This window comes from Acinonyx jubatus, chromosome B4 (assembly GCF_027475565.1).
Source record: "Acinonyx jubatus isolate Ajub_Pintada_27869175 chromosome B4, VMU_Ajub_asm_v1.0, whole genome shotgun sequence".
In the NCBI taxonomy this organism is placed as follows: Eukaryota; Metazoa; Chordata; class Mammalia; order Carnivora; family Felidae; genus Acinonyx; species Acinonyx jubatus.
Genome location: NC_069387.1, coordinates 81,178,098 through 81,202,009, shown reverse-complemented (window position 1 = coordinate 81,202,009; position 23,912 = coordinate 81,178,098). Strand labels below are relative to the sequence as shown.

At 45.6% G+C, this 23,912-nt stretch overlaps 2 protein-coding genes and 1 long non-coding RNA gene across 9 annotated transcripts; 2 read left to right on the top strand and 1 right to left on the bottom strand.

Moving 5' to 3' along the window:
- Positions 1-1,588: 1,588 nt before the first annotated feature.
- PAN2 (poly(A) specific ribonuclease subunit PAN2) lies at positions 1,589-14,961 on the top strand. 6 transcript variants are annotated; one of them, XM_015085078.3, is made up of 26 exons: positions 1,589-1,726; positions 2,370-2,765; positions 5,469-5,638; positions 5,752-5,872; positions 6,035-6,112; positions 6,496-6,763; positions 7,120-7,462; positions 7,658-7,754; positions 8,599-8,718; positions 8,935-9,054; positions 9,326-9,454; positions 9,582-9,781; positions 9,890-10,026; positions 10,163-10,269; positions 10,459-10,557; positions 10,676-10,749; positions 10,854-11,001; positions 11,300-11,443; positions 11,575-11,634; positions 11,862-11,952; positions 12,550-12,707; positions 12,807-12,950; positions 13,092-13,271; positions 13,399-13,492; positions 13,768-13,965; positions 14,307-14,961. In XM_015085078.3, the coding sequence occupies exons 2-26, from the start codon at positions 2,484-2,486 to the stop codon at positions 14,339-14,341; spliced, it is 3,597 nt and encodes a 1,198-aa protein (XP_014940564.2). In that variant the 5' UTR covers positions 1,589-1,726; positions 2,370-2,483; the 3' UTR covers positions 14,342-14,961. The 6 variants fall into 6 exon arrangements, with proteins under 6 accessions (XP_014940564.2, XP_026927275.1, XP_026927276.1 ...); XM_027071474.2 differs by having other exon boundaries at positions 9,893-10,038; positions 14,307-14,955; XM_027071475.2 differs by having other exon boundaries at positions 9,893-10,026; positions 14,307-14,954.
- Positions 11,884-23,800, bottom strand: LOC113602852 (uncharacterized). The gene is made up of 2 exons (XR_003424389.2): positions 19,370-23,800; positions 11,884-16,388 (listed from the first exon to the last, which is right to left on the bottom strand). It is a non-coding gene; the product is annotated as an uncharacterized LOC113602852 (long non-coding RNA).
- Positions 15,769-18,699, top strand: CNPY2 (canopy FGF signaling regulator 2). Of its 2 annotated transcripts, none has more exons than XM_015085087.3 (6): positions 15,769-15,905; positions 16,491-16,603; positions 16,756-16,871; positions 17,709-17,912; positions 18,071-18,167; positions 18,534-18,699. In XM_015085087.3, exons 2-6 carry the CDS (start codon positions 16,516-16,518, stop codon positions 18,575-18,577), a joined length of 549 nt encoding a protein of 182 aa, XP_014940573.1. In that variant the 5' UTR covers positions 15,769-15,905; positions 16,491-16,515; the 3' UTR covers positions 18,578-18,699. The 2 variants fall into 2 exon arrangements, with proteins under 2 accessions (XP_014940573.1, XP_053082352.1); XM_053226377.1 differs by lacking the exon at positions 15,769-15,905 and adding an exon at positions 15,929-16,058.
- Positions 23,801-23,912: the final 112 nt, after the last annotated feature.

The window sequence follows — 23,912 nt, the reverse complement described above, 5'->3', positions numbered from 1 at the left end:
AGTGAGTTGGTTGTGAGTTGTTATTATCCCTATACTACAGATGAGGAAACAGAGCTAAGTAATTTACCCAAGATCACAGAACTGAATGGCCAGAATTCCAGGACAGAAAATCTGGCTTCAGATCCTGCTTTCTCTCTCTCTTTCTCTCTTTTATTTTATTTTATTTTTTAAATGTTTATTTTTTAGAGGGGGGAGAGGGGCAGAGAGAGAGGGAGACACAGAAGCTGAAGCAGACCCCAGGCTCAGAGCTGTCAGCACAGAGCCAAACACGGGGCTTGAACTTACCAACAGGGAGATCATGACCTGAGTGGAAGCCTGATGACACTTAACCAACTGAGCCACCCAGGCACCCCCAGATCCTGCTTTCTCAATCATTCCATTATATTGGACAGGACACAAACTATCTTTATAAAGTAGCTGATTTAGCCCAGGTATCTCAGGCCCAGTAATTCTCATAGGTCTGTGAAGTCTTTCTCAACCTCAATATGGAAATTTCTCAAAATTTACAAACTGTCTAGTCTCTCAGCACCCATCTTTTCCCAGGATTTTAAATCTAGGGACCTGTGAAGTCAGATCAATTTGAGAGACCCACTGAGTTACGGTGTTTTTCTCTCCGTCTATGACTTCTGGTGGACTCCAGAACCCCTGTGAGTCCTGTAAGTCTAAATTCTGGAGTCCTTTTATTACAGTGTTATTCAGCAGGCTTTATTGAGACAGAGAGAAATGCTTTAAAACTGTATCCTCCGTGAGAAATTCCTTCCATCAAAAAGGCCCTCTGTGTGGCCGTTAGAAACTGAGCTAAATTGCCCTGGTGACATCTCGCAACCTGGCCCCATTACAAAACAATTAGACCCCAAGAATCGCTAAAAATAACTGTTGACGCTAAATCTGTAAGAGTTTGGGGGTAAGCAAATGTCCCAATTTGCCGTGCTCATCCCCTTCTGAGGGATAACGTCGAGCTTCAAGAGCTAGGGGAATTTGATAGCTGAGGGGTCTCGCTCCACGGGACTATTACCGGAGCATCTGGGGAGTAGATAATCACAGATGGGAGTTTCAGATGGATGCCTACAGAATCGTAGAAGAGGCAGCTAGTTGGGCCGTGTTTGGAACGTGGCTCCCGCTTCCTTTTTTCTCTCCCATGCCTGGAAATGATAGGAAATGCCGGCGAGTTTCGGGGGCAACAGGGTGAGAGGTGGCGGAGTGGCTCACAAGAGCACCGCAGGTGGAGGGGGTGGACTGGAATAGGCTGGGAATACCCAGCAATCGATTCCCAGTGCTTTACCTTGGGCATCCCTTATTCTAGAACTTCTAAAGTTACAGGGAGCATTAAAGTTCGGTTTCCAAGCGACTTCTCCAGTTTTGTTCAAAGAAAGCTTAAGAGAGAAGGAGTTACGTTTCACGACACCAAATGCGGCCAGGATCTGACACCGTTTGTCCCCATTGGCGGCCCGTAACCTTATTTTTGCCCAACACCCGCGTCACGCGTCTTCTCGCGGAGCCGTCTGTACCTGGCTCCTTCTGATTGGCTTAGGTGAGCTCCAAACCCTTCCTGATTGGAAGCTCTGACTGGGAGCCCGCCGTCCTTTCCGCCGTAGTGTTTGGTTGAGCTTCAGGCGCGGGGAAGAATTGGGGAAACTGGAATTTCCCGCGGAGCTGACGGCGCTTGCTCTCCCCCTACTCGTTTTAATTCCACGCGCTCCAAAATATCCGCCATGGAGAAATCTTGGTAATGACCCAATCCCCATAAGCATCCCAAGAACACATCTGACCCCTGCCCTAAGCCCTCCCCTCCCCTCCACCGGGGGAGAATTCTGGGTAATTGATTTCTCTGGTTCCCCTAGAGAATTGTGGGTAACTAGCCATTTTCATCATGTCCCCCCATTCCCGCCCCAATTGTGGGTAGCTGGACATTATTATTTTTCCCTGGAGAATCCTGGGTAACATTGCAGGGGATTCTGGGAAACGACTTCTTATTCTCACCTCCCACTTCCCCTCCCCCCCATCCTTAATTTTGGGAAACAAGCATCTTAGCCCCTTTCCTTAACTCCTGTCCCACAGTCGCTGCTCTTTTCACTGATGGTTCTGGGGTGAACCAGGCAAGTGGGCAGGCCTGAAGGGAGATGAAAAGGAAGTCATGTTTTAGGTTAGATAGTGGGGTGGTGGGGAGTACAGAGGGCCTAGAGGAGAAAAAGGGACAACACTTCCGCCTCTACCCTACTGCGCATCCCCTTCCTGCCTGCTTCATCTCCTGCCTGGCATTCTCACATCTCCCTGCCTCATTTCCCTTCTGCACATATAATCTAGAACACACTAAATACAAGTACCTGGGCCTACCTATCACTGACTCAGCTACCTCTTTCCCTTTGCAGGCCAGGATGTCCATTCTAGGCCCACTGGTGCTATCCTGCTGAAGGCTGGGTCAGACATCTTAAAGGGCCGTTGCAAGGGAGGGTGTGACACGGGTCTAATCTGCCATCGTCGTCATGAACTTCGAGGGTCTGGACCCTGGACTGGCAGAGTATGCCCCGGCCATGCATTCTGCCCTGGACCCTGTCCTGGATGCCCACCTGAACCCAAGTCTGCTACAGAATGTGGAGCTGGATCCGGAGGGGGTGGCCTTGGAGGCTCTTCCTGTCCAGGAGTCAGTGCACATAATGGAAGGTGTCTACTCTGAATTGCACAGTGTGGTGGCTGAAGTGGGTGTGCCTGTCTCCGTCTCCCACTTTGACTTGCACGAGGAGATGCTGTGGGTGGGAAGCCATGGGGTAAGAACTGTACCCCTTTGTAAGGGCTGAAAGGAGATGTTGGAGGTACTTTATCTGGTTTTAGCCCAAGGGCAGCTGCTTTACTGGGAGCCAGAACTGAGTTGAGGTGGTGAGAGTTAGTTAGGTCTCTGTCAAATCAGTAGGAAGGGAGTGGAAGGAGCCATATGATCCAGGAAGAAGTTACATACGTGTTCTTTTTCAGAAGTCATCCCATTTCTACCACAATTTGCCCATTCTAAGCTTTGATTAACCTTGATAACTGTACCCATCAGTTAGTCTGTAGTGTCCAAATCCAATCTCTAATGCCCTTCTTCTGTTTCCATTTTTATAATTATAGAATGTTTAACACATGTTTCTGCATATCTTACATGGAATCATTCTGTCTTCTTTGGCTGATTTTAATCTCTCTGAGAGCAGTTATCAGTGTTAACTCTTTTTTATTTTTATTTTAGAGTGCATAAGCAGGTGAGAGGGGCAGAGGGAGAGAGATCTTAAGCAGTCTCCATGCTCAGCACAGAGCCCGACATGGGCTTGATCCCACAACCCTGGGATCATGACCTGAGCCAAAATCAAGAGTCAGATGCTCAACTGATTGAGCCATTCAAGCACCCCAATATTAATGTTTTTTAATGTGTATCTATATCGCCAGTATGCTAGAGAGCTCAAAGATTTTGTAAGAAATAACATTCTTGGTTTACTAATTTTCCTTCCATAGGGCATGAATTGTGCTTTTTTCATTAGAAAGAATGTACTTTTTTGATAATACATTCATTTCAGTAGGTAGGGTCTACTGCTATGGTAGGCCCAGGGAATAAAACTGAATAAAACATAATTCTTGCCCTCAAGGAATTTACAGAACAATGAGAAAAAAATATATATATATATATATATATATATATATACGTATATATATATATAAACAAACAGATAACTTCATGGTACTTTAGAAGAAACTAAACTGTTTTACTTATTAATTATGAATTTAAGATATAAACTAATTATGAGTTTAAGATATAAACTACTAAGTGCCAGTGTAAAAATATTTACTGGGTGCAGAAGGGTTAGAGGCCCTCCAGAAGGAAGTGACACCTGAAGTGAGTACTTGAGAGGTGAGTAGGAGTCAGGTAAAGAAGAGGGGAAAATGCTGTCTTGGCAAAAGCAACAGGATAAAGATTTCCAAGATACCATACAGTGTGATTACAGATTACAGGAACTACAAGCAATTAGGGTTTACTGCTCTGGAAGATAAGTCTGAAAAGTTAGACATTACTTCATTCAACTAGTGTTTTTTGAGCACCTGTTAGGTGCCACACCTTGCTCTATGGTCTAGATTGGGAATAAGCATTTAAAAAGGCAACAAAAATACATTTATAATATATTAGGTGTTTAGTATCCTTAAGGAAAATAAAGTGGAGTAAGGGGGTTAAGGTAATGAAGGGTGGGAGGTGTTGCTGTTTTAGATAATTGGTCAGGGAAAGTCTCTCTGATAATGTCACACTTGAGTAGAGACTTGGATACAGACCAGGATGTCCATTCTAAGTCGTCTAGAAGGGAGAGAGGAAGCCATGCAGATATCTGGGAGGAGAACATTCTAGAAAACCTCATATGCTATGTTAAAAGAGCTTGGACTTGATCTTTCACACCACTGACAGTTTTTATCCAGAATGATAAGGTTAGGTTTGCATCTTAGAATGCTGAAGTAGCAGTATAGAGTTTTCATTTAAGGGGGAACATGGCAGGACTCAGTGGAATCGGCTTAGATTGTAGGTTATTGTAGCAGTTCACATAGAATATGAAAGCCTGAATGAAGCACTGTAGACATGTAGAACAGATTTGGGAAATACTTAGGAAGTAAACAAGACAAGTTACTACCAGTGACTTAGTCCTTTGGATAGATCATGGTTCCATAAAGAATACAGTTAGAAGAAGAATTGAAACGAGGTAAAATGACAAATTTAATTTAGAATGTAATGAGTTTGGGTTTTCGTGGAATATCTAAAGAGAGATGTTTAGTAGATATTTGGATATGTAAGTGTGAAGCTTGAGGCAGTGGTCTGGGCTAGAAGAGGGAGTTAGGATCCATCAGTTAGAAGACTGATGGTTAAAACCTTGAGAGTGGATGAGATTACCTAAAATGACTAGTGAGAAAATAATGGACTGGGAATAGCCATGGTTCAAGAGTGGTCTGAAGGGAAGCACATAAAGAGGAGGTATGAGGTAAGAGTCAGGAGCGAAACCAGTAGTGAATGATGTCATAGGAGCCAAGGGGGGAATGAGTTTCACATTCTCTCTATTCCAGCCTGTGACCCACAGTGCACATTTCCCAGATGGTGGCTGGTAGAGATTAAGACTTGAATATGGAACATAAGAAAACCAGCTGGCCAGTGGAGGATCGGACTCACATCCCTGACCCGAAACTGTTCTAACCAACTGAACCATTATCTATTCAGCAAGGTCATTGTGAGGGCAAAATGAGGTAGAGTTTACAAAAGTACTTTGTGAAGCATTAAACATAAGATAGTATTTATTATCAATGTCTTTGTCACTTAGATTGGTCCCTAGCCGTATGCCTTACTTGCTGTTAGCCAGAAAGGCCAAGCAAGAATGGAGAAAAGTTGAGCAATGTCTCCAGTCCCTGACCTGTATCTGGGGTGGCCCTGCCCCTCCACTCAGGGTGTGTCTCATCTTTTTTGTCCCCCACAGGGCCATGCCACTTCATTTTTTGGCCCCGCCTTGGAGCGTTACTCATCCTTTCAGGTCAATGGCAGTGATGACATTCGACAGATCCAGAGCCTGGAAAATGGTATCCTATTTCTCACCAAGAACAACCTCAAGTATATGGCCCGTGGGGGCCTCATTATATTTGATTACCTGTAAGTGGCTTCTCAGCTCTGGACTGGGAAAGAGAGTCCCTCCTAAAATGGGAAGTCTAAAGGATTGGAAACTTTTGAGACCTTGGTCCCTTAGCCTTTCCTTTCCCCTACAGGCTGGATGAGAGTGAGGATATGCACAGTCTCCTACTGACTGACAACAGCACTCTGCTTGTTGGTGGGCTGCAGAACCACATATTGGAAATTGACCTTAATACTGTCCAGGAGACTCAGAAGGTATAAGACTGGGGAAAGAAAGACCCAGGCAGGACCTGAGGTTTTTGGGGGGTCAGGGATATGCCCAGACTGGGAACATGACTAAGATGTATGTGCAGTCTTTCTGTTCCTTTGGTCTGTGGGAAGAGTTATTCTCACTGGTTTTTCTGCTTTGTTCCCCAGTATGCAGTCGAGACGCCTGGAGTCACCATTATGAGACAGACAAATCGCTTCTTCTTCTGTGGCCACACATCTGGCAAGGTGGCTCGGTTCCATGTTTCCTCCTACCACATGGCCCTGTTTCATCAGACATGTGCTTGAGCTCTTTCTTTCCCTCAATTCTGGGGCTATAGTTGGAGGCACAGGAGGAGTGATCCGAGTTCCTACTCAGCCACGTTATACTAGATTGTCTTTCAGGCTGATGCCTTCTATTGTAACTAGATACCTTTGAGGCAAGAGAGTAAACAAGAGTTCTCTTTGGAGTCCCTTCCAGCTCTTGGCCTCTCTTTTTGCCTGTTCTGTGCTTTAATTGCCCATATCCTAGAGCCTTAGTTCTTTTGGCAGGGGCCTCACAGGATTAGGTAGGTGGTGGGTACTTTTCTTGATAACAGTGTTGGCAGATAACTGAGTTATCTCTTCTTCAGGTTTCCCTGCGAGACCTCCGTTCTTTTAAGGTGGAGCATGAGTTTGATGCTTTCTCAGGAAGTCTGTCAGATTTTGATGTGCATGGCAACCTGCTGGCCGCCTGTGGCTTCTCCAGCCGCCTCACTGGCCTGGCCTGTGACCGTTTCCTCAAGGTGTATGATCTGCGCATGATGCGTGCCATCACACCACTTCAAGTACATGTGGATCCTGCCTTCTTGCGCTTCATCCCTACATATACTTCTCGACTTGCTATCATCTCCCAGTCAGGTAGGAAGGACTGTAGGAAGGGGTAGGAGGGGTTGATGACCAAAGGAGAAGTAGACACTAGGAGTATACTCCTAGGAACCTCTTTGTTGGAGGAAATAGTAAACTTCCAGTGGACTATCAGGGTCTCACTTAGGTTTGGTCAGAGATTAGTGCTTTTATTTTCTCCCTGAGTGTGAAGAACACAGAAAAAGATAAAGGTGGAGCAGGCAGAATAACTTTACTGGGTAACAAAACTGCCTGTGGCTTATGGGAAGGCATCAGATGGTATTATTTGTATCTCTAGGCATGAATTTAGGCCCAGTCTTTCCCTGATACGAGGGAAAAGGAGTGTCATAATGCTTCCTCCTCTCTTCTAGGGCAGTGCCAGTTTTGTGAGCCCACAGGCCTGGCCAACCCAGCAGACATCTTTCATGTGAATCCTGTGGGGCCTCTGCTAATGACATTTGACGTATCAGCCAGCAAGCAGGCCCTGGCCTTTGGGGATTCTGAGGGCTGTGTACACCTCTGGACTGATTCCCCTGAGCCTTCCTTCAACCCTTACTCCCGTGAGACGGAGTTTGCTTTGCCCTGTCTCGTGGACTCACTGCCTCCTCTGGACTGGAGCCAGGACCTGCTGCCTCTTTCCCTCATCCCTGTCCCGCTCACCACTGACACACTTCTCTCTGACTGGCCTGCTGCCAACTCTGCTCCAGCTCCCAGGTTGTACCTTACATCTGGGTCAAAAGGAGGGAGGGGGAAAGGGCCAAGATACTAGGATTCTCTGTAAGCCCTGTAGTAGTCTCCTTTCCTGATTTTTGTGTGCCTTCAGTACTTTCTTTTCTGGCTCCTTGGGGGTTGGGTATTAGATAGGCAGACACCACAGACTTCAAGCCCTAGAACTGTACTACATTATAGGCGAGCACCCCCTGTGGATGCAGAGATTCTACGCACCATGAAGAAGGTGGGCTTCATTGGCTATGCACCCAACCCCCGCACCAGGCTGCGCAATCAGGTATGTTCAGAGGTGAGAGGGTCAGCCCCCAGCCCAGCCCTCTGGGATTTCTCCTGTCTTGTTTCTTTACTAGTTCTCAGCATTTTTTGCTTTTAGTTAGTCAGTAAAGGATTTTTGAGGTCTAATGAATGAAAGGTACCATGGTAGGTGTTAGGGAGAATTCAGAGTAGAAGATAGAGTCTTTGCTATTAAGAAGTTTAGTATTTGGTTAGTGAAAATAAGACCTGTCTGTAACAAATTATTTGTTCTATTGTTAAATGCTAAAGGAATGTTATAAGCATTCACTGCCAGGGCTGTTTGGAGGGGAAATGTTACTCTGGGCCAGAGTGGTCAGGGAAGACATACTGAAAAAGGTGGATATTGAGCTGGTTAAAAATAGGTAAATAGAAAGTAACATGGAAGCATATTCAAGATGAGAGATCAGTGTTAGCAAAGGTCTCAAGAAGCATAACTGCAAAAGGTGTGTCTGACCGGGACTGTGATTGGACCAGTCTGGCTGGAGTGGTGGTGAGTACTGGGAAATAGTAAGACATTGAGGTTGGAAAGGGCCCGGTTGTGAAGCCTTAATACCAGTGTTTAGGGAGAGAAGTGACACACTGAAATAGGCATTTTGGGAGAGTTTGTTTGGTAGCGGGATGCCGAACAGAGTGTGTGTGGAGCCACGCGTGGAAGCCATCACAGTTGTTGAGCTGTGGTGTGGTAGGGTGATGGCAGTGGGAATAAAAAGGACGCGGTAGATGCTGAAACTTCAAGAAAGTAGAAGGTTCAGTGTTGGGATAAAGGTGGGGGGAAACCAAAGATAATTAAGACATCCAACAAAATTACCTCTTTTTAAAAATTCTAGATTCCTTATCGACTCAAGGAGTCAGACAGTGAATTTGACAGCTTCAGCCAGGTCACTGAGTCACCGATAGGGCGGGAAGAGGAGCTACATCTCCACATGGTCTCTAAGAAATACCGCAAGGTGCTGGGGGTTACCAAGGAAGGAGTCCTGTGGGATGTGGGGAAAGGTTCCCTGGGAAAAGGGGGTCATACTAGAAAGGATCGAAGGACTCAGTTGAGAAGTCTTCATCTACCACCTGGACTCAGGAGGGAGGTTTTGGGGAAGGTTATGACCACTGCAAAGGATTTAGGGGACTCTGAGGATACGTTCATTTTGCTCAGACTATTTCTGCCTCAGGTAACCATCAAATACTCCAAGCTAGGGCTGGAGGACTTTGACTTCAAACACTACAATAAGACCCTGTTTGCTGGATTAGAGCCCCACATCCCCAATGCCTACTGTAACTGCATGATCCAGGTAAGGATATTCCTGCAACCTGAACATGGCTACTGCCTTTCTTCTCTGTGGCCCCATACTCCCTGCTCTTTTTCCAGGTCTCTCCAACCAAGCCCACTTTGCCATGGCCTCCGCTACCATTCTTTCTTGCTCCACAGCCTTCAAGTCTCTTCTGTGTGCTCCATTCTTCAGTAGACTCCTGATTTGTATTCTTTATCGGCTCTCTTAACCGTCCCATCTCTCTTCTCCATACTGGTTGCCTGTATCAGTTCTCCTGCTCTTCCCCCCCCAGGTGCTCTATTTTCTGGAGCCCGTTCGCTGTCTTATCCAGAACCATCTTTGCCAGAAGGAGTTCTGTCTGGCATGTGAGCTGGGTTTCCTCTTCCACATGTTGGATCTTTCTCGAGGTGACCCTTGTCAGGTCAGTGTCTGGAGACCTGGGACAATAAAAGGGGAAGGGAGGTAGACAGTAGGCAGGGACACTGCTGTGCAAATGGCCACAAAAGAGAAAATTTCCCCATTCTACCAACACACTTCCTGGATTCCAGGGCAGTAATTTTCTTCGGGCATTCCGCACCATTCCTGAGGCCTCGGCCCTTGGTCTGATCCTGGCTGACTCAGATGAGGCTTCAGGCAAAGGCAATCTGGCCAGGCTTATTCAGAGGTGGAATCGCTTCATTCTCACTCAACTGCATCAGGATATGCAGGAGCTAGAAGTACCCCAGGCTTATCGAGGTGCTGGAGGCAGGTATGAAATCGGAACATGAATATTTAAAGCCACCATGACAGTCCCCTCTGTGACTTAGAAGGTGTCCTCACTGTCTCCATGTGCATGTATTGCCTTCCCTGCCCTTAGCAGCTTTTGTTCATCGGGGGACTCTGTCATTGGGCAGCTGTTCAGCTGTGAGATGGAGAATTGCAGCCTCTGCCGCTGCGGCAGTGAGACCGTGCGAGCCTCTTCCACCCTGCTCTTCACGCTCTCCTACCCCGAGGGTAGCAACAGTGGTATACCCTGCAGCTGGGTTGGGAAGGCTCCCTCACGTGTTCCATAACATCAAGGAGAGGGTGTTGGGAGGCTAATAATGGGTAGAAGGGAGAACCCAGAGTGAAGCATCCAGTTTCCCCTCAGATAAAACCGGGAAGAACTGTGACTTTGCTCAGGTGCTGAAGCGAAGCATCTGCCTGGAGCAGAATACACAGGCCTGGTGCGACAACTGCGAGAAGTACCAGCCCACGGTAAGTCCTCCCATGTTGGGGACTTGGTGTGGTTTCATCTGGGACTAGCTATGTCAGCACCACCATCCACGGATCTATAGGGAGTGGGAGGAACCTCAGTTTGAAAATGCAGGTCCAGGTTTTACTGTTCCCATCCAGGTTTCTTTCCCATAGGCTCATTGCCATTCCTTGTTTGTTTTTTCCTCTCAGATTCAGACCCGCAACATTCGCCATCTGCCAGATATTCTTGTTATCAACTGTGAGGTGAACAGCTTGAAAGAAGCTGATTTCTGGAGAATGCAGGCTGAGGTAAGGACCAGGTCTGGAAGCAGGGTTTTAGGTGTACTTCTTAATTTTCTCTCCCTTCTCTGCTCAATATATGATTGATGTTCCTGGGCAATCAGATATTTTTTTCCTTTGTGTTCAGGTTGCCTTCAAGATGGCAATAAAAAAGCATGGTGGGGAAATCTCTAAGAATAAAGAGTTTGCTTTGGCTGATTGGTAGGTACTGTCTGGGGGGTTAGTCAAAGGATTGAGCTACCCAGTGGCTCCTCTGGTCACTGGCTAGATCTCAGAATGAATTTCTAATTCTCTTATCCTGATAGGAAGGAACTAGGGAGTCCAGAGGGCGTGCTGATGTGTTCCTCCATTGAGGAGTTGAAGAATGTCTGGCTTCCTTTCTCCATTCGCATGAAGATGACCAAGAATAAAGGGCTGGATGTTTGCAATTGGACTGATGGGGATGAGATACAGGTTGTTGAACAACTGGGAAGAGAAAGGGGAATAAGGGAGAGAAGGTTGGGGCAGAAGCAGGGCAAGGGGAAGATGGAACTTAGTATAGGGAAAAGGAAGGGAATAAAGCCAAGTTATTTACCAGTTGTGGGCTTTTCCAGAGTGACTCAGTTCAGTATTGAGTCATAGATGGGCTAGGATGGAGATAACCCACCCTGGTCCCCCATCCCCGTCCCCCAAACTCCCTATCCTCTATCCCCATTCCCCTTCCTTCCCCATCCTTAAACTTAGCTTAGCAGCCTGGGTACCCCCCTCACAGTGGGGCCCAGCCAGGGCAGAGGAGGAGCATGGTGTCTTTGTGTATGACCTGATGGCTACTGTGGTACACATACTGGACTCACGCACAGGGGGCAGCCTGGTGGCTCACATCAAAGTCGGAGAGACCTACCACCAGCGCAAGGAGGTGAGTGAGATACTACAAGGCAGGGACACCCCTGGTGGTAGCCACAATGGAGTCCCAGGTCTGTCCTTATCTTGACTCTGAGTCAGAGTGGTCCAGCTATCACTTTATCATCTTTTTCTGTATTTCCACAGGGTGTTACCCACCAGCAGTGGTATCTCTTCAATGACTTTCTTATTGAACCTATTGATAAGGTTAGTTGTAACACATTCCATTCCCCCTTTCATCTCCCCTTTTCCTAGAATTCTCATCCTCAGTGCTCCAGAATGCCAGGCAGATTCAGGAGGGAGGGACGGGTTCTCAAGAATAAAAAGTGTTAGCAGAACTAAAAATAGCACCTGAGTTCTGTCTTTTGTCTGGCTTGGGAAAAAGGAAAAGGGGGCATCTATATATAGACCATGAAGTGCTTTTTCTTTTATAGCATGAAGCTGTGCAGTTTGACATGAATTGGAAAGTGCCTGCTATCCTTTATTACGTCAAAAGGAATCTTAATTCCAAATACAACCTGAACAGTAAGTGGTACAGAGTAGACAGAAGGGTGTGGCGGTTTAGATTGGTCTTTTGGAAGAGATCTTGTTAAGACTAGGATAGGTAGCCAGTGTTATTATTTCCAGGGGTGATACTAAAGAGATTCCTGTTTCATCAGGCTCTAAATTTAGAACCTGGAGATGCTGAGAGTGTAGAGGGGAAGAGGTGATGGGGGGAATCTGATCAAAAGGGCTAAGGTTTTGATTTTGAGTCTAATCATTCTTCCCAAGTGAAACTTTCTTCTTTTGCAGATGGACTTCTTATTAGGTCCCTTTTTCGTGCCTTTAAACCCATAGTTTCCCTGTAACTTTGTTTTTCTGGATTTTCTAAGCTAAAGTCCAAAAAAGTCAAAGTCTTATTCTTTCCTCTCTGCTTTTTTGTTTCTCTTAGCATATTTCTTAGTAGTTTTCTGATTTGACCTATTCCATCTGTCTGTTCAGCAGACACAATCTTCTTATTCACATGCTTTGATTATTGAGAGATCACAGTGTAGACCCAGTCTCTGGTCAGCCATCCTGGGTTTCCCTCCCCTGGTTACTTCCTTATCACTAGCCATCTGTCTTCTGGATTTTCCCTTCCAGTCAAGAACCCTATTGAGGCAAGTGTCCTGCTGGCTGAAGCCTCGCTAGCACGGAAGCAGCGGAAAACACATACTACCTTTATTCCACTGATGCTGAATGAGATGCCGCAGGTTGGGGACCTGGTGGGCCTGGATGCTGAGTTTGTCACTCTTAATGAGGTAACCAAGACCAAAAGGGTGTGGTGTTGGCACAGAACTCTGGAGATATTAGGCATCACAAGCTATTCTCTGATTTCCTTATCAACTCTTCTCCTGTAGGAGGAAGCAGAGTTACGCAGTGATGGCACCAAGTCTACCATCAAACCAAGCCAGATGTCAGTAGCAAGGATTACTTGTGTTCGAGGCCAGGGACCCAATGAGGGTATCCCCTTCATTGATGACTACATCTCTACCCAGGAGCAGGTACTAGGATATCTTGTACTAGGAGGTACAAGTGAGACAGACCTTGTGCTTATGTAGAGTGCTCTAGAACCCAGGGAAGAGTAGCAGGGAGAGACTCCGCACCTCACTTCGTGAGCAACTTCTCCTTTTCTCTATGCCTAGGTGGTGGATTACTTGACTCAGTACTCGGGGATTAAGCCAGGAGACCTAGATGCCAAGATTTCCTCTAAGCACCTCACAACTCTCAAGTCTACCTACTTAAAGCTTCGTTTTCTTATAGACATTGGAGTCAAGTTTGTGGGTCATGGTCTGCAGAAGGACTTCCGGGTCATCAACCTCATGGTTCGGGCAGGGCTGTTTTTAAAAGTTTCCTTTGAATATGGGCCCTTTAGGGTATACATTGTGCTTTTGGAGAATGAGAAGTTATGGATCACCTACCTTCAGTCTCCCACTCTTTTATCTCTGCCAGGTGCCCAAGGACCAAGTCCTTGACACTGTCTATCTCTTTCATATGCCCCGAAAACGAATGATTTCCCTGCGGTTCCTTGCTTGGTACTTCCTAGGTGAGTTGGTGTACCTTGTAGGCCCTTATGGTGCTCATTAAGAGCAGGAAAAAGTGTTGGAATGAAGGGAGTAGGGAGGACCCTTAGTGGTGAGAGTTATGAATGGATTTAAGTAACTTCAGTATCCCGCTGCACTAGGAATGGTGTTTGGCTTTTTCCCTTACGGGTAGTCAAGTTTTTTTTTATTGGTTATTGGGAGTAGGGGATGTGAGTATGGGATATATTCTTACCTTCCTTTGCTAGGTTCCAAACTATTCCACCTCTAATTCCCTCAGACCTGAAGATTCAAGGGGAAACCCATGACAGTATTGAGGATGCCCGTACAGCCCTTCAGCTCTACCGAAAGTATCTGGAGCTAAGCAAAAATGGCACAGAGCCGGAATCCTTCCACAAAGTGCTCAAGGGTCTTTATGAGAAGGGCCGAAAGATGGACTGGAAGGTTCCTGAGCCTGAGGGTCAGACCAGTCCCAAGAGTAAGGCCTGGGATGGGACAAGGGAGAGTGGACAGGGTGGGTTTTGATTGCATATGTGAAGATTATACTCATGATAATAATAATGATGATGGTGATGTTAACAATTGTACCAACTCTACCTTACATTTGTAAAGCACTCAGTAGTTTACAAAGCATTTAATCCTCCCAACATTCAGTGAAATAGATTGTATTCTTGAAAGTCTGCACTGATCCTAACCTCCTCCTGCCTAATTCTAAAATGTTTGGGGCAGGTTTGCCCTCTTTTCCTTCATAAAAAGTATTCCAGGCACTTTTTCTCCACTCACCTTAAGAGTCAATGCTCTTGATTTTGTCTCTGACAGATGCAGCTGTCTTCTCCTCAGTGTTGGCGCTCTGACCTCATCCTCTCCCAGTGAACTACTCCTCTCCCCTCAGTGTTCTGTGCCCCAGAACTGGGAGATGGCTTCCCAAGTTGGCTAGTCCTCGCCCGCTTCCAGAATTGGACCTGCTCAGGGTCTACAGATGGTGCTATTAATAGAACTGGAATGCAGCAGAGTTGCTGTAAAGGGAAGAGGTGCCAGATTCCTTTTTCATTCTTTGCAAAATAGCGGGCCAGGAACAGAGTCTAGAATTGACCCAAATGGAAAGAAATTGATATTCTCAATAAATATCCTGGGTAATTAATATCCAGGCAAAAAAACGCTCCTGGAACCAGCACTCTCAGTTCCTAGTTGGCTAAGGACTGAAGTCCTGGTTAGTGATAGGATACAACAGTAGCTCAAGAGAGTTCAAGTCTCTGACTGCTTGAGAGATGCCTGGATGGACCAGGACATCGAATATTGGTGGCCCTAGCAAACCAGTATTGCCAACACCATCATTGCCAAAAGGGCCTTTGGGTCCTAGACACAGCTTGACTGCTGTCTTCACTCCTGCTGACAGCTGAGAAGCATCTGTCTTCCATCCACTCTCCTGTCCCAAGTTTTGTTATTTTTTAAAGTTTTGTTTTAAAATGCATGTTTTATAAAATTAAAAAAAAAAAAAGTATTACTGGCTTGTCATCTATGTCACTAGAGACCTGCAAGTGTGGGATGCTCTGACTTAAGCTCTCCTCTCCTTTCTTTGTGTTGGCTTTCTATAACAACTGGAAAAAAACAAGCGTTCAAATTTCCACCTAGAAATGAAGGTGAAGCTCTGGAGTCCAAAGTTAAGGTTATTGGAGGAATATAGTTATGTCTTTGCTGGACAGTTATTTTTAGCTCTTTGCTATGGCTGCCTACTACCTTAAGACCAGATTCTTTTAAGATGCACAGTATGGTTTCCTCGGAAAAGGAAAGTTGGGGAAACTGACAAACTGCAGGTCTTAGGTTATCTGAAGACTTGTAGCTACTAACAGGATCTGTGAAGTGCTGCGGTGCTTCCTGGGAGATGTAGTTTGCGGGGTATTGAAACCAGGGCTTCTCACAGGCTAGCAGGGTACCTTTCTTTTGGAAGGTCCTAGCCCACCTAGACTGGCACACCCACGTGCCTCTGACCGCGTCCTTATGCCAAACGGCTCTGTCCTTGCTTCAGGCCACTCCTATTCTTCGGCTGACCCCTGGTGGTCACGTGGAGCTGCTCGCCACGCAAGTCTGGGTCCTTCTGCGATCCACCGGGGTCCTCGCAGCCTGGAAGCCGCTCCGGAGCTGCCTGTTCGCGCGAGAGTTTGGAGGGGCGGGTTTGGGGTCGGTCTCCCGTGTAGGGCTCGCACGGCAGCGCTTCGGAGCCGTGCGTAGACGGCCGCTTAGAGTGCGGGGAGCTGGGTCAGGCAGTCGCTGGGTCACCCTTGCCTGGAAAGTGGCGGAGCGCTCTGGAGAAGCCTGGACAGCCTCGCTCCCCCGCAGCCAGGTGCTACGGTCGGGAGTAAAGTGAGAGTCCGGCCGTCTTCGAGCGCCTGGGCCACGGCGGCGGCCCTGGGAGCAGAGGTGGGACGGATGCGAGTGGCACTGAGGGTCTGGAATGGACTGGAGCGAAGGCAATGGCGGCGTCCTCAGAAAGGGGGCTGGTCCGCACGGGAAAGCTATAGGCTGGAGGTGGGGATGCAGTAATCGAAGGTGGTGGGTCCAAATAGGCCCCAGGTATAGAGTGTTCTTCTGCCCACCACCTTTCTGCCTCCTGGCCTGAATCAGCTGCTTGCCTTGCCGGCAGCTTCTCTGTGCCTTCCGTCCTCACTTAATCGCCAACCTCCGTTCCGCAGCTGCCACATAGCCCTGTGAGCCCTAGGCAGCCAACGCTTAAGTACCAACATCTGGGTCCTCACCTGTCGACGTAGTGTCTGGGACTGAGCCCCAAGTCCCTCGCTCGCGCTCTCACTCACCGCGGGGGGGCGGGGGGGGGGGAAGGTTGGGGGCGGAATCCGGGTCCTCAAGCGCTGGAACAGAGGAGCTCCTTTGTGTCCTGGCCATTTCCTGAAAAGTAGAGCCAGAGTCACACTGAGGCCTTTGTAGGGCGGGGTGGGGGTAATGGAGCCGAATTCTCACACCTATGCTCTTATTCCACCCTTAACTCAGGTGGAGCAACCCCATTACTCTAAAGATGAAAGGCTGGGGTTGGCTGGCCCTGCTTCTGGGGGCCCTGCTGGGAACTGCCTGGGCTCGGAGGAGCCAGGATCTACATTGTGGAGGTAAGAGCACAAAGAGAAATGAGAGGAAGGAGGGTGGGGAAGACAGAGCCTTGGGAGAGCATGAGATACAGGGTCTGGGAGAAGAATGAATGGAAATCCCTGGGTTGATTTCCTTTCTCTCCTTCTTCCTCCTTCCTCTCCCCTCACACCAGCTTGCAGGGCTCTGGTGGATGAACTAGAGTGGGAAATCGCCCAGGTGGATCCCAAGAAGACCATTCAGATGGGCTCTTTCCGAATCAATCCAGATGGCAGCCAGTCAGTGGTGGAGGTAACTGTTACTGTTCCCCCAAATAAAGTAGCTCACTCTGAATTTGAATGAGAACTCAACTGATTAAGAAGGACCTTGGTTTAATAGATATTGACCCAGAAAGGTATCTAAAATATTGGGCTATCACATTTGTAAGAGGCTGGAGGCTTATACCCTATGCGCTTCCTGGCTCCAAACCTTAATATTATTTCTGCTGTAGTTATTAGTAGACAGGGAACCCTGATCAGCCCCCTCCTCCACATCCGTAATTCATGTCACTCATGTTTTCACTATGGCATAATTATATACGTACAAAAGAGAAAAAGAAGGCCATATCCCTGTATGTAGGAAATTTATACTTTAGTAGAAAACATAACATATACGCAAAGCTATATCTAGTGGAGAGTATACAAAGAAAAGTTAAGGTTATGATGTTTGTGAGATGCTTTATAATTATTATCCTCAAAGCCTACACTACCTCTCTTATGCTCCTATTGAGGACAGGTATTAATCTCATTTAATACAAATAAATAAAATCATTACCTTACACCCATAAGAATTAAGGGAGTTCAAAGGAAAGGAACACATAGTTAACTAGGATTTATCAAAGAGGTCTCTGTTTATCTATAATTTGGAGGTAATGACACCTGTTTTATTTCTTAGAAATGTGAAGTGAGGTAAAATAAGATCATATATTTGAAAGCACTTTGGAACCATACGAATAAACTGTACTGTTTTTAATTAGGGAGGGCTTTTTCGAATAAGTTAGTTGAACTAGATTTGGAAGGAAGAGTAAGGATATAAATTACTAATGTACAGAGGTGGAAGAATATGAACCAAGGCTGAGGACATTTCTAGGTGCCTTATGCTCGCTCAGAGGCCCACCTCACAGAGCTGCTAGAGGAGGTATGTGACCGGATGAAGGAGTATGGGGAACAAATTGACCCTTCCACCCACCGCAAGAACTACGTACGTGTAGTGGGCCGGAATGGAGAATCCAATGAACTGGACCTACAGGGCATCCGAATTGATTCAGACATCAGTGGCACTCTCAAGTTTGCGGTGAGCTTTGGGAATGGGTAGCTGGTTTTTGAAAATTAGGGGAGTTATGGGACAGCCCAAGTGGAAAGCTATGTTAATGTCCTTCTCCTCTCTGGAGGTGGAGGCAAGAGGCCTCTTCTTGCTGCCCTCTCTCATTCATTTCTCCCTTGGGTTGACAGTGTGAGAGCATTGTGGAGGAATATGAGGATGAACTCATTGAATTCTTTTCCCGAGAGGCTGACAATGTTAAAGACAAACTTTGTAGTAAGCGAACAGGTAAACTACTCCCACTTTACTGCCTGTCCTCACAGCCCGTTAGAACCTGGCACATTCCTTAGCATGTTCCTCTACCTCCTATCCCCCATCCTCTGATAATAGCTCAAGAATTAACTTCCATTACCTATGACTTAGAGACTTGGGTTGTTCCTCTCTATTCTCTTTCTGTCAGCTTTCAGAATTTGTGGCTCCCTCACCTGAGATCCTAGTGAAAGGATAGTGGGAATATTTTGTCATCTAAAAGGATATGCTCTAAAAAATGGTGGTTGGTGTGTGTGCCAGTTTGGTTTGGGGCATTTTCTTGATAGTGACATATATCAGTATGAGAGTGGCATTTTCCTTCAAACTTTTATGTGCTATTTGCAGATCTATGTGACCATGCCCTGCACATATCGCATGATGAGCTATGAACCACTGGAGCGGCCCAGACTGACAGGCTTGATGGATCACCCCCAGGAGGGGAAGAGGGTGGCAATGCCTTTTATATTATGTTTTTATTGAAATGAACTGAAAAATTGTGAAACCAAAAGTATGAACTGTGTTGTCTTTTCATATCCAGAATCAACCCTTACATTAAGCTTGAAGATAGGGGATTCCAGACAGGAAAGAAAAGGGAAGGAAGTGCTTTGGAAATGGTGTAGCATGAAGGTAGGAGGAGACTGAGGCTTTCATTCTTTTGCCATCTGAGATTCCTGCTGGACTCAAAACTAGATAAGCATTTTTTCGGTGCCTACTCAATACCATGTGTTTAGAGTCTGATTGTGGAGAGAAGAGGAACCTCTGTGAATAAGCAAGGGAACATAGGTAAGTGTGTGGTAGTATGGGATTCTAAAAATGACTTGTATTTATACTGATGAAACATAAAGTTTAAGACAGCTTGGTCTTGAAGGAAATCATGGATATGCATTATTCTTCCCTCCCTGCCCTTCCAGATGGAGGGATCAGCAATAGCAGAGAGGAAGTGGAAATAGATGGGGTCAACTCATCTGAAAAGTAAAGGCTTTATAAGATAGGGAGAGATGAGGTAAGGGATGTTATTTAATGAAGGCCCTTGCTTGCTGGTCTAAGCTTTTAGATTTGAACCTGTAGCACTAAAGTATACCTTTTTCATCTCCATCTGTCAGTCTGGACTGTAAGTCTGTCCCCACTTTCTATGTGTAGAGATTCTTTACTGGGCATAGGGATGGAAACCTAAAGGATACCTTCTTTGAGGAGCTTCTTAAACACCTTGATCCAGAGGTATGTCTATCTCAGGGTTTGGAATGGAACCCTTCTATCCCAGGAATACCTCAGGGAAAGAATAACTGAATAAACATTTTGAAGACTTTTTAAATTAAGCATTTTAGAATGTAAAGGGAACTTGGAGGTCATATAGTTCATCTCTGCCCATTTTACAGATGAAGAAACTGAGGCCTAGAGATACCACAGGTCCTGAAGGTCTGTATTTAGTGGCAAAATTGGATCAAGAGGCTAATGTTCCGTACTGTCAATATGATCTAATATAGCTGTAAAGTAGCTTCTGTTTTAAGTCTTTTTTTTCTCTTAATACCCTGTACACACAAAGCGAATGTGTTCAACAAGGCTTTCATGTCACAAATCCCTGAGAAATCTAACACATGAACTAGTTCAGAGCAAGTATCCTGATATTAGTTGACAACTCAGGTTCTAGTGTTAATTCCTTCTTCTCTCATCAGCCATAAGAAATGCGGTATCCTGTCAAGTCTGTTTTCCAGACCAGCTGTTACTATTTTTTCTTCTGTGATGCACATGAATAATGTTCACATTCTTCATACCCCTGTGAGTATACCCAGGATTCTGTCCATTGCCTGCTTCCTGTCTAAAAACTTAACTCTTCCATCAGAGAGCTTATCACAAGTGCGGAAGTACTCTATAGGGAACTCAAAATTGTTTTAATGTACAAAATAGCAAATAATTCACAAGCTTTAATAAAGTAATGTTAGTTGGTAATAAATTACTTGTGATACACCTCACTAGTCTGTCAAGGTACAGCTGTTAAGAACTCTCCAGCTCAACAGTCTTTGCCATTGCTACACAGGGGTGTGTCCTACATAGGGAAGAGTGGACATTATCCTCCTTGACTTGATCCTCAGAAGGTTAGGAGGATACTCTTTGCACATCTCTTTATTCATGTCATGAGTTACCACAAGGAATCCATGAATTTATCTGAATGTTTCTGGAGGCTCCCTACAACAAATGATTCTAGCCCAGTATTTTGGTAGATCAAATGCTAACCTTGCATATCTGGTTACACCTTAAGCTCTAGATGCCTTCTAAATGAGTTTATCAGTAAAATGTTAGAACTGAAAGAAACATTCTCGAATACAGTGTTCAATAATATCTGGATGTGAGTAGGAGATTTATCATGTGAAAACCCAGTCCTTTAAAAATAAATTTTAGAGGGGCTCTTGGGTGGCTCAGTCGGTTAAGCGTCCGACTTTGGCTCAGGTCACGATCTCACGGTCCGTGAGTTCGAGCCCCGCATCGGGCTCTGTGCTGACAGCTCAGAGCCTGGAGCCTGCTTCGGATTCTATGTCTCCCTCTCTCTCTGACCCTCCCCCGTTCATGCTCTGTCTCTCTCTGTCTCAAAAATAAATAAACATTAAAAAAAAATTAAAAAATAAATTTTAGAGAATTTTTATGCTGTTAAAAAGGATTCATAGCAAGGACAAGAATCCTTTAAATACAGGACAGGGATGAATAGCAAGGGCAAAGGAACTAGTTTATGTTGAATACTCCTATAACAAGCACATACACCTTACCTAATCTCTACAATTCTAAGAAATAGATGTTGCTCCCATTTTTACAGATGAAGAAACTAAGTTCAAAGAGATTGTGTCTTAGGGAATCAAGACTTCAACCTTAGCAATTGTCTTATCCCTAGGCCAATGGGTCTTTCTATCTCATTCCTATAGTGGAGTCTCCATGTAGTTCCTAGTGGCTGTGTACACTAGTACTTTTGCTTGAAAACTACCATGCCCTCTGACTCTAATAATCAATAATGAAAAAGCACTGGGCGGGGGGGAGGGAGTGAAAAAGTATTATATCCTCCTTTCAGACTGATTATATTTTTCCAGACTGATTGTAATAAGAAACCCATTCTACCCCACCAGTCATTTTAGGTGTTAAGTGTTTCTCTCTCCTACCTTTATATATTCTGGGAGGGTCACCAATTTATCATGTATTTCAGGTATGGATGTACAAACATTTTATAGTTGAGTAAGATTATTCCTTATTTTAGAAAATATTTAAAATACAGAACACACTGAGTTGATGTGCCCAGAAGACCATTAACAGTGATTCAGAAGTCCCCTTCCTGAGTTACAGCTGATAATTCATAGTCATCACCATATAAACAGTACAGCTTAGTAGTTAAGGTACAGCTTCTGGGCAATTACAAGCTATGGTCCTGAGCAGAATACTTTATCTAAACCTTGGTTTCCCCCTCTGTATACTAACTAATGTTAGAGATACCAACATTACCTACATCCTTTAGAGTTTTTGTGAGGATTAATTAAGATAGTGCATGTACCACATTTAGATAGTACCTGGAAATTATGAGTATTCAATAAATTTTAGTTACCCATTAAATACAGGAGTTTGATCTACTTATGCAGGCCTTTTCAGTTGAAGCCTAGGCTGCATTTTCCCACTTACCCTTAGCCACCAGGGGGCACCATCACCTCTGTCCATTTTAAAGAGGTCCTCCCAAGGTCAAGATGACCTCAGTGCGCAGCCTTCTCTCCACTGCCCCACTAGTTCTCAGGCACTTAGTTGTATTTAGACCTAAAGCTCATTTGGCTGCTTTATTCATGCCAATCCTCCCTTAACTTTCTTCTCTCCTCCCAGGTCCCATTCACGTTTAGGAAGAGATTCTAAGCTAGCTTCTGGGAGATCACATTTAGTCCTGATCCCTGGGCTTTCTCACTGGCGTTATAGGACTGGATGTCAGGACTAAACAACTTCAAAACAAGTCCATAAAGTAGTCATAACACTAGGCTCCAGGACATGGTGTCAAGAGGCTTAGAGCTTTGCTGTTTCCCACCCTCCCGCCGGTGACTAGAGCTCCAAAATAGGTTACCCTTATGGCCACTCAATAATTACTCTTTGGTAGCCTCACCCTGAAAATGCCTCTTGTATTTTGGGGTACTGGAGTTCAGACCTCTGGTTAGTCTCTGTGGATAATTAACCAGAGAGCAGAAACCAGGCCAGACTATTCTAGGGTTAGGAGGAAATCCTCTGTGAGATGCTAAATTGGGAGCAAATATTGATCATTGGAGCTTTGAAGTCACCGAGAAGGTAGTTGAGGTCAGTGTTCCTTTGGGGCACTGCTTGGCTTCTCTTCATGTAGTTCTTTCCTAAGACCTACCAATCTGATTTCCGAATCAGAGGAGTGTTGGTTGGTAAGTTGTGAAGCTAGGTACAAGGAAAATTGGGAAGAGAAAATGGTGGTTTCTCCTTCTCTTTCCCCAAGTCCAAGCTATAAACTAGTTTCTTTATAAAGTAGGTCTATCTAAACCTGGTTTGATGGTACTGAGACTTCTGAACCTTGTTATTGCTATGTGAGGAGATAAAAGGACTATTCATTTGGAGCTTGGGGTTTGTAGATTAGGTGTCCTGGTCCTTGGGTCACTTTCCCTCTGCACCTAGGTCAATGACAGTGATGGGTTTAGGAGGTAGAAAGGTCCTGAGGTCTTGTCTACCTAGATGAGTTAGTGAAAAGCAATGTAGAAGATCAATTTAGTACTGAGGTTCATTTAATGGTCTCTGGGAAGCATGGGATAAGTGTATACAAGACAGCCATGTAGGAGAAGGGGTCCAGAGGCTCTATGGGAGTGATGGAGTGAAGGAAGCGATGTGACAAATAGGGAGGATGCTTAATGCCTAATTTTGGATGAGGGGCTAGTCTGCAGCTTTTGATCTTATGGCTAGATGTGGGGTGGGCTGCCTGCCTGGGGTTATGTGACTGGAATGGCAATGGGACTAATGCTCAGGGCCCAGAGGTTTTGGCCTGTGCTGGAAGCCTTCCTTTGTTTTTTTTAAAGATTGTATTTATGTTAGTAATGTCTATACCCAATGTGGGGCTCGAACCTATAACCCTGAGATCAAGAGTGGCATGCTTCACCAACTGAGCCTGGCACCCTTGGAAGCCTTCATATTATGGGGGCATCTGTAAGGTTTGGATTTCCTGGCACCAGACGCAGAACTGACAGCCCATAAATACACTGGATATATTCAGGCTCCTGCCTTTGCTTTCCCTCTCCATATATTGGGGTCTTTTACTATCTGTAATACTATGGCCTCTGCTGACCTCAAATGGTCATCAAGCAGCTAACTCTGGCATCATAGCCTCTGTCCACATGACGGCACCTCTATGGCCATTAAGTCATTGACCAAAGACATTCTTTAAGAAAGTATGCCAGTGGGGTAGGAGGTGCCGGCAATGATCAGTAGCTGTGATAGTATATTAAAGGATTGGCTTCCGAGGACCTTCCAAGGTCGGAGTTCTTGGGGACTTTTTCTCTCATATTAACTTGAGAACTAACCCCAAATGTATTAACGGCAAGAGGGAAGCCTAAGAAGGAAGTTAACTGAGTTATCAGGCACATACTTAGTCACCTACACGCCCCCCGCCCCCCCCCTCCCCCGCGCCCATCCTTAATTAGCCTAACCCAGGCGGTCCAATCCTGCCCGCAACTACTGCTGTCTATGGCTCAGGTCCCGCCC

Bases quoted from the DNA above. Each gene is read 5' to 3' on its own strand.
- PAN2 (XM_027071473.2), top strand. From the start codon at position 2,484: ATGAACTTCGAGGGTCTGGACCCTGGACTGGCAGAGTATGCCCCGGCC. The intron at 2,766-5,468 runs GTAAGAACTGTA...TGTCCCCCACAG, and splicing joins TGTGGGTGGGAAGCCATGGG to GGCCATGCCACTTCATTTTT. The intron at 11,635-11,861 runs GTTAGTTGTAAC...TTTCTTTTATAG, and splicing joins TTATTGAACCTATTGATAAG to CATGAAGCTGTGCAGTTTGA.
- CNPY2 (XM_053226377.1), top strand. From the start codon at position 15,940: ATGGACTGGAGCGAAGGCAATGGCGGCGTCCTCAGAAAGGGGGCTGGT. The intron at 17,913-18,070 runs GTGAGCTTTGGG...TTGGGTTGACAG, and splicing joins GTGGCACTCTCAAGTTTGCG to TGTGAGAGCATTGTGGAGGA. The intron at 18,168-18,533 runs GTAAACTACTCC...TGCTATTTGCAG, and splicing joins ACTTTGTAGTAAGCGAACAG to ATCTATGTGACCATGCCCTG.